Source organism: Chanodichthys erythropterus, chromosome 7 (genome assembly GCF_024489055.1).
Source record: "Chanodichthys erythropterus isolate Z2021 chromosome 7, ASM2448905v1, whole genome shotgun sequence".
Classification (NCBI taxonomy): domain Eukaryota; kingdom Metazoa; phylum Chordata; class Actinopteri; order Cypriniformes; family Xenocyprididae; genus Chanodichthys; species Chanodichthys erythropterus.
The window spans coordinates 3,452,411-3,468,329 of NC_090227.1; the positions used below are offsets into that span (position 1 = coordinate 3,452,411).

A 15,919-nucleotide genomic window follows, 5' to 3' on the forward strand; every position below is an offset into this window, starting at 1 on the left:
TTTGTTTTGAGCATAACGTGCAATAAACCAATCAGAGTCTCATCTCTTTAAAATCCATGGTGGACTCACTATTAACATGGAAAAACTGTCTTGCGAGGAAATGGATCTGCTCATGCGCGAGGTTAAAGCGCTCAAGCAGGCCATCTACGGGACAAGCCGGATTATACCAAAGCATTTTTATCTTTATGCACACAATAATAACTTTTACTTTGTAACCCTTTTTATTTTTAATATTTGGCATGTTTATGTGCTGCTGCGTGTCCCTGTGTGTAACAAGCAGAGTGTACGAGCGTCGTACACCCACATATAGGCACATATTACTAACGCACTCTTTCAATAAAAAATAAATTAAATTAAAATATTGTGCCATTGACTTTAGGCCAGTTTTTTGTTGGTCAAAAGGTTTTCAGTTGCCTCAAAATAGCAACACACCAACAATGTGCCTGAACACACCTTGCCTATCGGCGTGCAAATGAGCGCAAATGCATTTGCTATTTAAACAACGTGGTGCAGGACATGAAAATGATAACTGCGGCATGTTGAAAAAAGTAAAAAGCACTTGCGTCGTGCCTGGCGCCGCATTGTGTCAGGAGTATGATAGAGCCATTAGGGTTGGAACAACATTATGTTGATGAGTAACTTAAGGCCTGTTCACACCAAGAACAATAATTCAATAGCCATAACGATAACTGCATTAGCATCCACACCAACGAACGATAACGCTCTGTTTATTCTAAGCACGCGCTACAGTTTTGTCGTCTGCCTCTTTAAATGCTCAAGCTCTATCGAGCAGGATGAATTCTGATTGGCTGTCAATGTTTTCATCGTTCATCAGCTGGAAAAAAAATAAATAAATAAAAATCTGAAAGTGATTCCAACCTGATTTTCTGTGCCAATATAGTTGTTCTGTGGAGTCTGCTATTCTTTTTACAAATATATCTGTATATTTATTGTTATAGTCCTTGGTGTGAATGGGCCTTTATTCCTTTCAGTTCAGGAATAGAGACAGCTCCCATCCTTCATTTATCAGAAAATGCACTCGCATGACCATCACCAGCATGTAAAATCAACCTCAAACGGCTCAAACCTTACATCTGTTATTATGCCTTTTCTTTGGAAAATAAATATATCCTAACGGTGGGCAATAATAGCTCAAGCTTTCAAAGCACAGTTCTGCTGATTAATTGTTGATCTTCTCCACACTCTTCTGTCGCATTGTCCAATTAGTGATTGCACAGCAGATAATTAAGAGACTCAATCAGGGCCTGCACCTTGGAGCTGAATGCCATGCAAAGATTAGTGAGGGCCGTGAGTGATTGGCGGGTACCGTCTAAGGCCAGAAGCACAACTCTGTCCCCCACGGGGAAGGACGCAGGCATAAATCTACCCTGTCAATCACATAAAGCTCTTCCTCGCAAACACATCCAGGTCAAGGTTGGGAGAGTGATTTAAGAGAGATGAATAAAGAAGTGCTGGGTGGCAGTAAATAAAAATACATGACAGGATAATGTGCATACGGTTTGAGATTAATGAAAAATAAAGATCTGGAGAATACGAGGGGTTAAGTCTATAAGCCACGAATATGATGTTTAGATTGATGAGACGTTTTCTTTCATGTCTTGTGTGTGATGTATTTTCTTATTCAAGGCATAAAACACACCTTTACATTTTTCATTTTACATTGAAATAAATAAATCTTATTTTCCAGTAAAAATAATGAAAAAAAGATACATTCACTTTTTTTTTTTTTTTTTTTAGCAAATGCATTAGCAACATTTTAAATACCTTGGGTTACCATCATTTTTTTTTTTACACTAGCAACAGTAATTCAAAGTATAATATTTTCATATAATGCCTGAGGTGAGAGGTTTATTTACATTTAGCAACTGAGGCACTGGTCAACAGGAAGTGGTTTCACAGGTCAAAGCCATTAACTCATCCACGAGGCTGTTTAAGCTTTAAGTGATTGGTATTAGCAATGCAGGTGGGATGATGCTCGAATAAACGCAGGATTCAGCAGCTACAGCTAGGGATATGCAGGGTGTTGATTGATCTGGCCATCAGCTCCGGCCCAATAGGCAGAATTCAATTAAGCATCATTTGGCTCAAACACCATTTGTGTTTGCATTCGTCTGGGTCCCCAGGTCTGGATTAGCTGAGCTCCAGCAGGGCTGTCCCTGTTATTATGCCTTCAAATAACATGAGCCAGCAGGTACATACTGAAACCGTGTCTGCCGCTGGTCTAATTTGTCTATCTGTCTTCCATGATGGGCTTTTCATCTTTGAGCCAAATGACACAAAGCCTACAAATGCGGTGTGTATGGCGAGTTTCTAATTTCAGCCAGGTTCGGTGTGACAGCACACAGAGAAAACACAATAATGGTGAGATTTATTCATTTTTATCCTTCTCTAATTAGTCTAGGGGCAATACGGCATACTGTCCCGGTAGTAAACAGCCAGGAATAGGAAGCGGTCTTCTCATGCCACTGGCAAAATGAAGGCTTTCAGTGTAACACGTGCCCGTGGGCGCTGGGAGGGAGCTTTACCATGCTGTGCATCCATATCAGCGGCAGAGACCATGGGGCCAGGTATGGGAATTCAGTCCCTTCTGGTGGAGTCCGTGACTGCAGGCAAAAATATTGTTTCTCCATTTCTCCGGCCTTCAGTTCTTTTAAGTGAATCAAAAACATACTGCACATCCACTCCAATCCAATTCCCGAACAAATGACTCTCATGAGCCCGTTCTTTTTAGCAAATCAAAAACATACAGTGTGACTACTGCAATACGTTTCCCAAACAAATAACTCTTATGAACAGGTTTGTTTTAGTGAATCAAATGTATACAGCACAACCAGTGTAGTCTGAATCTAATTACTTGGTAACACTTTAGTTTGGGGACCAATCCTCACTATTAACTAGTTGCTTATTATACCCTGCATATAAGTAGCATATTGACTGTTTATTAGCAGTGTTGCGGGTAACGCATTACAAGTAACTCGAGTTATGTGATCAGATTACTTTTTTAAGTAACTAGTAAAGTAATGCAACTCAAGTCACTTTGGTTTTCCATGTACTAACTGACAGCTTTCCTGTCTCAATGTTGAGAGAAATCGTAAGTGCAGAGATGTTGTGTGTAAACATGGTGGTTATTTTAGTTCTAGACTGAATGCGATCATTAACTCATCTCACTTGCAAATATTAACAAATATACTTTATGTATTTAATCTCACTTTATTAACTAATGTCTTTGCTGTTGACCTTTGATGATCCAATTCAACCATACTAATAATCAAAAATGACTTTAGATAAAAATCACATTTGTGATCAGCCTGAAGTTTATCCATTTCACTTTTGGTGTGAAAGGGCCTTTACATTTGCCAAAAATAGATTTTTTGTTGTTATTAAAAAACAAACAAGCAAGCCCAGCCCAGGTGAGAAAAAGTAACGCAAACATAATAACGCATTACTTTCCATAAAAAAGTAACTAAGTAATGCAATTAGTAGCTTTTTTATGGGTGACTCAATATTGTTATTCATTACTTTTAAAAGCAACTTTTCCCAACACTGTTTGTTAGCACTTAAAAAGCACTAGAGTTATCAAAGTACCGACATAAAATGTGACGATACCCTAGTATTTTGTGCGCTGTTGAGCAGATTCTTAAACACCTCTGATTGGCTATTATGTTAACATGCTCAACAGATACGTTTATGATTGGCTACAGTGATCAATACATCAAACATGTTGTAAATAGATATATTTGATGCTCTTCACCGAGCGCTTACACAGATACACACAGAAATGTTTGAAACAAGGTGTCTATCAGCACATACAGTATATATTAGGGATAGATGCCTGTGTAAGCGCTCGGTGAAGAGCGTCAAAGATGTCTATTCATTTACAACGTTTTGGAGGCGTCGATCATTGTAGCCAATCACAGACATATCTAGTGAACACAATGGCCAATCAGAGATGTTTAAGAATCCACTAAACAGTGCTGAAAATGCTAGGGGAAAATGCTGGTATCGTCACATTTTTAAAATTTCAGTACCGATTTGGTACCGAAGTCGATACTTTTGACAACCCTATAAAGAACATATTAATGCCTTATTCTGCATGACCATATTCAACATCCCTTAATACCTAAAATTAACCACTACAACAACTACCTTACTAACTATTAACAGTGAATATGTGTTCCCCAAACAAAGTGTGACCAATTACTTTAATGAGCCGATTCTTTTTAGTGATTCAAAAACATAAAATGTGACTACTGTAATCTGATTCCTGAACAAGTCTTATGAACCATACATTTTTAGTAAATCACAATCATACAGTATAACCACTGCAATCCAATTTCTGAACAAATGACTCTTATGAACTGGTTCTTTTTGGTGAATCAAAAACATACAGCACAACTGCTGTTGTCCAATCAACTCTTGATTACATGACTCCTGTTCTTTTTAGCAAATCAAAAGACTACTGCAATCGTATTCCTGAACAAATTACTCTTATTAGCCTGTTCGTTTTTAGTGAATCTGAACTGTACAACCAAGCCAGCACTGTCCAACCAGGTCCTGATAACACTCCTGATTAAATGATTCTTATGTGCCGGTTCGTTTTAGTGATTAAAACAGATGCAGCTTACAAATAACGGTGGGATAAAGATACACATTACACATTTTGTCAGATTATTTTATATTAATAAATGAAATACTGTTTGTTTAGTATTTTTGTTAAATATATAGTTAATGCCAGTTACTGGATCACATTTATGGTCTCTCTAAAAAGACTGTGAGAGGTCATTAAAAGTCTGTATAATCACACCTTTTGCAAGAATTGTTTTAATTGATCTCATATTTATCTCAATGGAATTGCACGTATTTATTGCCAAATATGTATTCCTAAAAAGTACTAAAAGAATCTTTAACAAAACAGTTTGAGAACTGGAAACGTTGAACTTGTGCATTGAGCATCTTAATGGAGACAAACATCTGTGGCTGCAACATTAGCCAAAGACACTCACGGATGCAATGCTCCACTGACACATCCTCTAAATACACACACACACTCTCTCGCTAGAAGGAAATGGGAATATGGGAAATGGATGGAGAGAGGTAATATTCTCTGATTAGGAGTGTGTGTGTGTGTGTGTGTGTGTGTGTGTGTGTGTGTGTGTGTGTGTGTGTGTGTGTGTGTGTGTGTGTGTGTGTGTGTGTGTGTGTGTGTGTGTGTGTGTGTGTGTGTGTGTGTGTGTGTGTGTGTGTGTGTGTATTCCCATCCAAGGTGCCGTAGAGCAACTGATTAGTCTCTTCGAGTGGCTATGCCATACTGCCCTGAGAGTAATTTTTGTCATGATTCACAGAGGGTGAGTTTTGAGAGCGTCGGGCCGTCACATCTCTGTTATTGCCAGATGAAATAGAGCAGGGGTTTGTGGACTGCCAGCGCTGTTGGAGGGTAAACAAATTACCACGGAGTGAGATGAAAACATTACAGAGACCATAATGATCCCTGGCTCATCAGTTTGAGTCTGTCTATTCCCCTCACTTAAACAAGCATAGCCATAATCCAATCTGTCTAAAGGGACTGCTGAACCCTGTCAAGGTGTGAAGAACAAGTGCAAACAGAAGAAGGAGAGTGAGAATGAGGGAGGATGCTGATGGGCTTGACTAAACTGATTTGCTTTAAAGTCTGGGAAAACATGCATCAGATAATAAAGGTCATCTTGGTGGTTTTATTCTGATTGATCTGGTTAGATTTTGGAATATCAATTTGTAAATGTGAATATTCTGCCTCAGGTACACTGCAAAAATGATTTAAAACAAAGATTAATTTACAAGAAAGTCTTTCTACTTCTAAATTTTACATTTAATTCAGTTTGTTTCTTCAGAATTATTTGGGATGGATGGATGGATGGATGGATGGATGGATGGATGGATGGATGGATGGATGGATGGATGGATGGATGGATGGATGGAATAGTGATGGGACAATCCACAAACATGTACACAAGCAGCAATTATATTAAATTATCTTCATAATTATCCAATTAGAACAGATATTAAATTGCATAAATAATTTTTTCAAACAACATTTTTGATAGCCAACTAACCTGCAAGATAATAATAACACCCCTGCTGGCATCATCTCTTTCCATGCCATCTGTTCTACATCATCATTATAACAGCCAACAGTAAATCAACTCAATCTTGATGTATTGACACTCAGATAATGTTGTTTTGGTGGTTAAGGGGTTTATGACAGTTGGATATTCACTTTTTTTTTCACACTCTTAACAGCATATCACAAATATTACATGAGGCAGAAATGCAAATTAACTCCCTGCTGGGGAATAACAATCGACCTCGCTGCTATTTTCTTAAAGGGGTAGCACTCTTTATGGCCTTATGATGTAAATGGTTGGCAATCCATTCACACCGTTAATGTGTAATGTGTTTTAAAAATAGTGCCTGGTTAAATGCCATTGTTATAAACTTTCCAAGTATGGCAAAAATCCAACTGTCATGTTTGATAAATCAAAATGCATCAGTACTTAATTTTTCCTTAACACATGTTAAAAATGTCCTACAAATGTTATCAGTAAAGAAACCAAATACAAGGACAAAATAGCTGTTTTTAATTGGATTCCTGATGAATTTAGTCTCCATGAAAAATAAATAAATAAATAAATCATGGAATGCCAACTAAATAGCAATTTCAAGCCATTGCGTCATTTTCTAGCATTTACTTTACATTCAAGAAAGTAATGATATTTATACATTAATTCAACAGTTTCATCACCATATTTTCATTAAAAATAGCTTAATAGCATTATATATTTTAAAAGGTTGCCTGTCAGATAGTTAGTTGATTAGCTATATACTGTAATCACATGATCAATGTCTGTCTCCTTTTTTTTTTTTTAGATGACACACATGAAAAACTATAATTTATAATCCATCTCAGATCACCCATTCACTGAGCGTCTGACACATTTAAAAAAAAAAAACTCTCAATATAGTGGGGCAGGGGTCAGCTGAAAACCCCTTAGACATATTCTTGAAGTAGCCTTAAATTACTTAAAGTACCTAGATTTTAATATTAAGTTAGTAAGTGTTTTATTTTGATTTTGTATCTAGACTCTAAAGTAGACTCAAACCTCTTTTTAGTTGTAATAGTGTCCATTACATTCACACTGGGGTTTAATTGGAACCCAATTTAATTGATTAATAATATTAATAACTTAAAAATTGCACTATAAAAATGAATATTTGATAATTATAATAACTAAGTTACAATACTAATATGTATGTCTTAATTTCTTCACTTTCAAACACTCAAACCCTTGAGCAATTCTCTCTGAAACACGCAGAAAATCAGACTACACAGTTATTTAATTAAATCAAAGCCTCATTCATTTTAATTTCACATTATATATTATTAATTATTAGCTTTTCGTCAACTCACAAACCCCCTGTAGTTCCTTCACGAACCCCCAGGGGTTTACAAACTCCCGTTTGGGAAACTGTGTTGTAGGCTTTACTACGATTGGCTGTTTTTACGCAGCATCAGGTGGTCTGGCTAGAGAAACTACTACCAACCAAACTGATGTGACCTCCATTTAGCACTTGAAGACATTCTCAACCCAACCATACATGGTACGACTCAGATGTAACCTGGAAGGGCAAGGACAAAATTTGATGCAATTTGTAAAAAAAAAGAAAATAGGGCACTCCTATTCAGACACTCCATTCACTCAGAACTTGTTAACCTGAATGGTGTAGTTGTACCTGAAAGTGAAGAGATTCAGGTTTAACACGCTACGGTCAATTTTAACTGCGTCTGTCTGTACGCAGCTGGAGGGAGGAGAGCCCCTCAAGGCACTGCCTGCAGTAGTAACAGACCCTACTGACAGATCCGCCTGGAATCATGCCTGGAATATCAACACACACATACTCGTCTGACCAGCTCATTTCATTTCAAAAGACTGTATCTTATCAGGATTATTCTCAATTTACCCTGATTATCACAGTAAATAAAGTATTTCTAAAGAGGATTAGTGTCACTTCTGCCCACACCGGTACTGCTTTATGTGCCGCTTCGAATATTAATATTAATCATTCATAATCAGCAAGACATTTCTTGTCTTCCTCTTACCCTGCTTTGCTTTGGAGGACTCGATCATACAGTTTTTTTTAAAGCAGTAGTGCTGTACGAGGAAGAGTGGAGGAATCTGTTGCCTCCGCTTCACTCTCCTCTACGCACGGTTGCCTGTGCATCTGGCAGTCTCGAACGGCGAGAAGATGAGGGGAGAAGGAGGAAGGGTCTGCTCTGAGGCCGGCTGCCTGAGCATCGAAGCGAAATGCTGCCAGATGTGACCGAAGTATCGCTGAGCTCGCTGAATTCCTCCACCAAAGTGGGCGAACTTAAGCCCCCTGGTTCAACCTTCCCTATTCTTTACCCATTTTTCTACACCCCCCTCTTGACTGACCTACATATGTTTTCCTGCCGCTTGAGGTGGTTTGGAAGAAATAAAACAGGCTTGCGTTTTGCTGTCCAAGTGGATGCACCAGGTGGTGCAGTGCTGCAAATAGATCACTAGGAAGGATATGTTAACCTCCATGACCAGACTTCCCACTTCCATTAGTGGCCACACTGAAAGTGATGGTAGTAGACATTCCTTGTGATAGAAAAAGCAAACGTCAATGGTGGATGAGTGAAAGGTTTCTGAAATTCAACACTTTGCAATAAGGTCCCAACTTTAGTTATTACATTTGTTACAATATATTAATATTTGTTGACATTTGTTTATAAAAAATATAACTGTTCATTATTAGGCCATGCATGGATTTGAAATTTGTGGGTACGGTTTATTAATCCACGGGTGTGATTTGATAAGCAGAGGGAACAATTTAAGAATTTGTGAGTATGGCTGTTTATTAGTACTTATAAAGCACATATTAATGCCTTATTCTGACCATATTCTACATCCCAAAATCCTGGCCTGCCCCATACCTAAACTTAAACGCTACAACAACTATCTTGCTAGATATTAATATGCAGTAAATTAAGAGGCAAAAGTCATGGTTAATTGTGATTCCCTATACCAAAGTGTGACCAAGTTTTGGCTTTATATGATAAGTTATAGGACAAATTTATAGGATAAGTTAATAATTATTTGCATGTTATTGGCACAGGATAAAGTGCAAGTTTCGAAGTGTACTTAGTCAGTGTGACATTATAATGTACAGAGTGAAAAAAGAAAATTCATTTTGAGATTTTGCAAAAGACTAAATACTATTAATAATTGTGATTATAAATAATTGATAATTATGATTTGTCATTTGAGCAGCACCATATTGCCATCCACTTAGTATATAATATTACCACATAGTATATAACAACATGCTCACTTTACAACCAAATATGAACATTAATGTAGTTCAAAACACATTTAAGCTATTAAACACCAAATCTAGATCCCTATTTTGCTTATGCATCAACATAATATTACTTGTGTTCATGAATTAGTCAGTTCACACAGAAAAACACATTCTTTACCATTGCCTGTTTTTGAATATTTCTGGACAAACATGTTCTGACTTTACTAAAACAGACATTTTTAGGTCACAGGTCACTATTAGAATAAAATATTTAATTGCACTAACCTTACGTATTGGTAGCTAACAATAAAGGGTAGAAACTATGCTGGAACTGTGTATTTTCCTATTTTTATCTATTTAAACTTCACAATCCCTAATGTGTTATATATAGTTAGTTCGGGTGAGGAAACCCTTTGTCTGTTTCATCCAATAGCAAATCACTATTTTCCACCTCTGTGGCATTTCTACAACTGTCTTAAACTGAAAACTTATAAATTCAGAGGTCATGGGATTCATAAAAAAAGCAATCTTTTTCTATTTTGTTATTCTAATTAGCCATTAGCCATATTATATAATAATTAGCGTTCATCATAATAATTAGTTATGTCCAGAGAAGGTCAATCTTCTCCTAATCAAATCATTTGTGATGGTGGTTGGGGTACAGCTGACACGGCGGTGGGAATTTGAGGGAAGTCGAGGTGTCATAGGTTAACAATTGCACTGAGCGCAATAACTGCAGAGGGGTCAATCAGTTACTGCACAGAATGGACAACAATAACACACATCTCGCAGTAGAAGAGACAGCAAAAACAAAAGCAGAACAAATAAGCATTAATCTACACTCAGTATTCCTATAACCTGACAAGACAAGCGGAAATCTCATGTCTCTCAGCAGTCTGGAAGCGGGTCTGCTGCGATTCACAGTTCTTCTATCTACACCTGAGTAATCTACAGAGGACCTTCACAGCAAACACACACTAACAAATAAACCAGCTCACAGCGCAGGAAAAGACAGAATGAGAAACACTGCAGTGTCCAGGCAAGCCTGCTAGCCTTCAAAGATGAACAGCCCAATATATTTATAAGAATTCATTGCGCATCTTTGCAGTTGTTGATTTAATAATGGCTTGTTGGAGCAGCAGACGTTGGATTTCGCCAGGGAGAATTTGTATAAATCAATCTGTGGACTCATGTTTAGCTTTTAACAAGCCATTCATCACATTTTACTGGAGGCAGGACAGAGGTATGACTGATTTGTTTACTAATCCATGCAATTCACAGCATTAAAGACATCCTGCTGGATTCTGGCAATTAATTATTTCCTCCCTGTGTGTTTAATTTAACATTAATCTAGAAAATGTCATATTTTATAGGTATTAGCACATACTTGTGCTATGTGTCCATAGCAGTGAATTTGGATAGAGTCCAACTGTTTTCAAATAAAGGTAATAACTGCAGAGTACGAACTGACCCTAACCCCAATAGTGGATGTGCAAAATTACATATTTTCATAATTGTCTAGTCAGTGGGTAGTCTGAATGAGTCAGTTTCAACTTTGTATAATTAGCTTCATGTCCACCACACACCGATCAGAAGTGTGTGTTCACATTCTTGCGTTCATAAACTGCTCGACGGAGCGGAACAGAAAATGTTATCAAGACGTTATTTTAAAAGATTAACTTTTTTGATGCTGTGAGACATGAAATAAATAAATGAATTTGCCTGTGTACATACATAAGGTAACTGACAGATATGCAACACATATTGGTTAGATATATATAGACTTTAATTATACAGTCCACACAAAAATAGAGTCTTATGGATTGTGCATAAAAAGTCAGTATTTTTCTTGGAATTTATTGTTGAAGGCTGATAATTTGTTATAAAACTAGTGCCTTGATGGCTCTAGCAGCAATGCCCTGTTCACATTTAAGACATGCTACTGCTGTACAATAGAGCCTACATGAATTACCCATAGCAGATCTATACAGGTGGAGCTGGGGAAGGGGAAGGGTTTCTGAAACTGCACTGCTAAGGTAAATTTTACCCAAATATTTGAAGGTTGAGGATGCTCACTGATACAGCAGGAACCAATCAGCTGTGACCTATAGATAATAGATGAGATTGCGAGCAGGTTGAGATAAGGACCTATTATCCTGTGCCATCTGGAGTTTCATGACAGAACTTTGTATAAACGGTAAAGCAAAAAATAGAAAAGAAAAAAATCACTAAACTTGTAGTCCTTAAAAAATTGCTTTCCCATTTGAATACTGTTTTTGGCCCTGTGTTTTGGCAATCCCACCTTTTTTAAAGAGGTGTTTATGATTTCGCTTTTTTTAATTTTAGTTAGTATGTAATGTTGCAACATCTGCAAAGTTACAACGCTCAAAGTTCGATGCAAAGAGATATTTTCTTTTAAAGAAATCGCTTTTTAAGGACTACAACAAACAGCTGGTAGGAACTACAATGCCTTTCTTCCCCATCACTCTAAAATTTACATAAACCCTGCCCCAGAGAACACGCAACAAAGGGGTGAGTCCAACACTCTTGCAAAAGCATGTCATAAAAACAAGATGACAACATAATATACCTGTTATATCTTCATGCAGCATATATTCTCTGACTCTGTAGGATCTTACAACACTTCCCACACAACCGATTTATAGATCATTACAGAATATGCTAATCAATGACTTTAAGATAGTTAACTCCACATCAGCTAGATAAATTCTTCAAATGACCATTCAGAAACGTCCTGTTGCATTCTACATGTTGTCACTTCTTCTTGAGTCTCTCCATCATTGTCCGACTCCGATTTGAACATAAAAGGCTAAACAGTTTCTGCTCTTGAAACTCCGCCCTCTTCTTGGGAGCAGCAGCTCATTTGCATTTAAAGGGACACACAAAAAAATGGATTCAACATGCTATAAAAAATTATCTGAGGGGTATTTTGCGCTAAACCGTCACAGACACACTCTGGGGACATCTTGTAAAAGTGGCATTTAAATGACCCCTTTAAATATATTGTGAATATGTAATTATTGAGCACCATGATATTACCATCTGATACCAACTCTGTACAGTTTTACTGGCCACAGTACATTTTTGTAAGGCAACGGCATCCTCCAAAGGCTGTTTTGTCATATATTTTGCTAATTTCTGGGGACATTTTTTAGTAAAATATAACTATGTTAGAAACACACAAACACACACACACACACACACACATATACAGTACATCAAGTAAAAGAGAGGGTGGTAAGTGTTCCACAGAAGTGAGTATTGATTAAGCAGTATACTGCTATTTAGAGTGGAATGGGCAATATGAGCCATCTTCTTCAATTGTAGATAGGCACACATCAGGGACAGCTGCAGAGTTCAGCATGACTGCCAGTGTGACTCCCATTATACAGTACTGCCAGCAAGAAACTCGTCATCTCTCCACTGAGACAGCTCATTGCAATATTGATAGCTGATGTCAACCATTGTATTTTTGAACGTGTGTGTTTGTGACTGCACATGCAATATGTACCACTGGAGTTTGAAATACAAGACATTTGTCTTCTAACTAGATTCCCTTTGGAGACAGAAATCTTTGGGGCCAACTGCCAATGCTAACCAGTCAAACCTGGACCACCCGAGTGACAGGCGCTGGTATCTTTGTGCCCACCATGTGGATAGATACAGGAATAAAGCAGATTCTGAGGACTGTCCTACTTTACTTCTCTTTCTCCTTCTATGACACTTGTTCTCATATCCGTGACACCTTTCTTTAAGAGGCGTCTTGTGTCTCAGTGGGTTACTGCTTACTGCCTTCTCGGGCCACTCATCTCTAATGGAGTTCAACTTCATTTGCTTTATGTATTTTTCTATGTGTGAAAGATTCAGTGTTGACAGGCTGGAGAGAGTTTCTCAGTGCACTTCAACATGGCGTGTTAATCACACTTAAGAGTTATTCATTGAATACATTCTTCAAATTAGGTCATGTAACATTAAACCATTTCATAATGGATCTGATGTGTTTAAGATATGTCAGTATGAGGAAAGAGCTATAATGCTGTAGTTGAAACATTAATGTTTAACTCTCTTTCCATCTCTTTTGTTTCAGGAGTGAATGCAGTGTTCTTACAGCAGCCTCAGGACTTGGTAGTTGTGGCTGGTCAGCCTGTGACGCTACCCTGCTCCATTCCTGGTTACCATGGTGTCGTGCTGTGGCTCAGAGATGGCCTCGCTTTGGGCGTCGGAAGAGATCTTGCAGGTAATAAAGTCATAAACAGTTTAGTATTATTTAACAAACTCTACTGAAAATGTTACCAGTTTATGTTATGATTTTGATGCTGGTGTCCCCATCAAGCTTCTTAAATAGTTTTAATAATCAACAGTAAAAAAGAAAGAACATCCTGGTAGATCTTCTTAACCATTCAACTTCACTTGTAAGACTGATTTACTAACTAATAAGGATATATTTGAAAACTGAGTTTTCGTCTAAAAACGCTCCACGTCCACACTATCATTTTCAAACGTTTTCCAAAAGTTGCTCATCCACACTGAAACGTATGAAAACGCTTACATACCCCTACTGCGCATGAGTAAAGCTTCGACCTGCGCCATTCCAGCTAGGCGTTTATTTACTTTCTGGCTTTTTGAAACTTTGATGCAATGTCAAGGAAAGGCACTGAGTTTTTTTAATGGACCGACAGTGAGGTGGAGTTGTTGCTGCGAGTAACACATGAGTCTAAAGTGGCCAAAGCAAGCGAGAATGTAAACTGGGAGACGTGTCTTGGCTGAATTGGTCATATGACTGCATCACATGACTAAAAATGCGTCATTGTATTCAAAAGCCTCCGTTTTCACAGTCCACACTTCGACGCGAAGACTGCATTTTCAAATTTAACCGCTTTGGAGAGTGTTTTCCAAAAGCTATGTTTTCGTTGACTTAAAACGCCGTCTCAGTGTGGACGGAAGGCCAAAACGGAGAGAAAAATATACGTTTTCAAACGAAAACCGCCGTATATATTGTCATAGACATTTTTAATATTAGCTTTTTTTTTGTTTTGTTTTTGTTTTTGTCCATTCATTAAAAGTCTAGGCAATCAATAATTTATTCTGAAGAGATCACTTCATGACAGATTTTAATTAAGGCTTTTATTCATATTTAAGAATTGCTCAATTACCATTACAACTATCTCACATAAATGGTTGCTCACTCAATGTATTTGTGTTTTTACAATAGGGTAACTTTGTTACAATAGCACAAGATTGATTTCAAACTTTAATTGAATTTTAAAAAGACAAGTAAACATTAAAGGTGCCCTAGAATAAAAAATTTAATTTATCTTGGCATAGTTGAATAACAAGAGTTCAGTACAATGAAATGACATACAGTGAGTCTCAAACTCCATTGTTTCCTCCTTCTTATATAAATCTCATTTGTTTAAAAGACCTCCGAAGAACATTCGAATCTCAACATAACACCGACTGTTACGTAACAGTCAGGATCATTAATATGTATGACCCCAATATTTGCATATGCCATCCCATGTTAAAGGCATTACACAAGGGCAGTATTAATGTCTGGATCTGTGCACAGCTGAATCATCAGACTAGGTAAGCAAGCAAGGACAAAAATGGCAGATGGAAGCGATAATAACTGACATGATCCATGATTACATGATATTTTTAGTGATATTTGTAAATTGTCTTTCTAAATGTTCCATTAGCATGTTGCTAATGTACTGTTAAATGTGGTTAAAGTTACCATCGTTTCTTACTGTACTCACAGAGACAAGAGAGCCGTCGCTATTTTCATTTTTAAACACTTGCAGTCTGTATAATGCACAAACACAACTTCATTCTTTATAAATCTCTCCAACAGTGTGTAATGTTAGCTTTAGCCACGAAGCACAGCCTCAAACTCATTCAGAATCAAATGTAAACATCCAAATAAATACTTTACTCACATTATCCGACGCATACATGCAGTATGCATGACAAACATCTTGTAAAGATTCATTTTATGGTTATATTAGCTGTGTGAACTTTGTAAATGCACTGTATTATAGTCGAGAGCTCGGGAGGCAGGGAGCGTGCGATTTAAAGGGGCCGCAGCCTGAATCGATGCATATTTAATGATGCCCCAAAATAGGCAGTTAAAAAAATTAATTAAAAAAGAATCTATGGGGTATTTTGAGCTGAACCTTCACAGACACATTCAGGGGACACCTTAGACTTATATTACATCTTGTAAAAACTGGTTCTAGGGCTTTAAGTAATAAAATAAGAAGAAATAAACAAATTACTAATGATAACACAAATAAACCCTTGGATAGATTCATTTTAAAAATTAAATACAGATTAATCAAATAAAATTACAAAAGTTATTTAGTAAAGAGCAGTGAGTGAATTTCTCTTAGTCTTGTGTTAGGCAAGGCAATTTTATTTGTATATATTTATTTGTAAGTGCTTTACATAAAGAAGAAGAATAAAAATAGAACGTAAGGAATAGAAATAACAGTAAAAACAGAATTTTGCTATCTGG

At 37.1% G+C, this 15,919-nt stretch overlaps 1 protein-coding gene across 1 annotated transcript in view; it reads left to right on the forward strand.

Moving 5' to 3' along the window:
* The window catches only part of kirrel3b (kirre like nephrin family adhesion molecule 3b), a 359,059-nt gene that overhangs the window by 257,151 nt on the left and 85,989 nt on the right, over positions 1 to 15,919 (forward strand). The window contains exon 4 of the mRNA XM_067390740.1: positions 13,490 to 13,639. Within this exon, the coding sequence (XP_067246841.1) occupies positions 13,490 to 13,639 (150 nt within the window). The remainder of the gene's footprint in view (positions 1 to 13,489; positions 13,640 to 15,919) is intronic.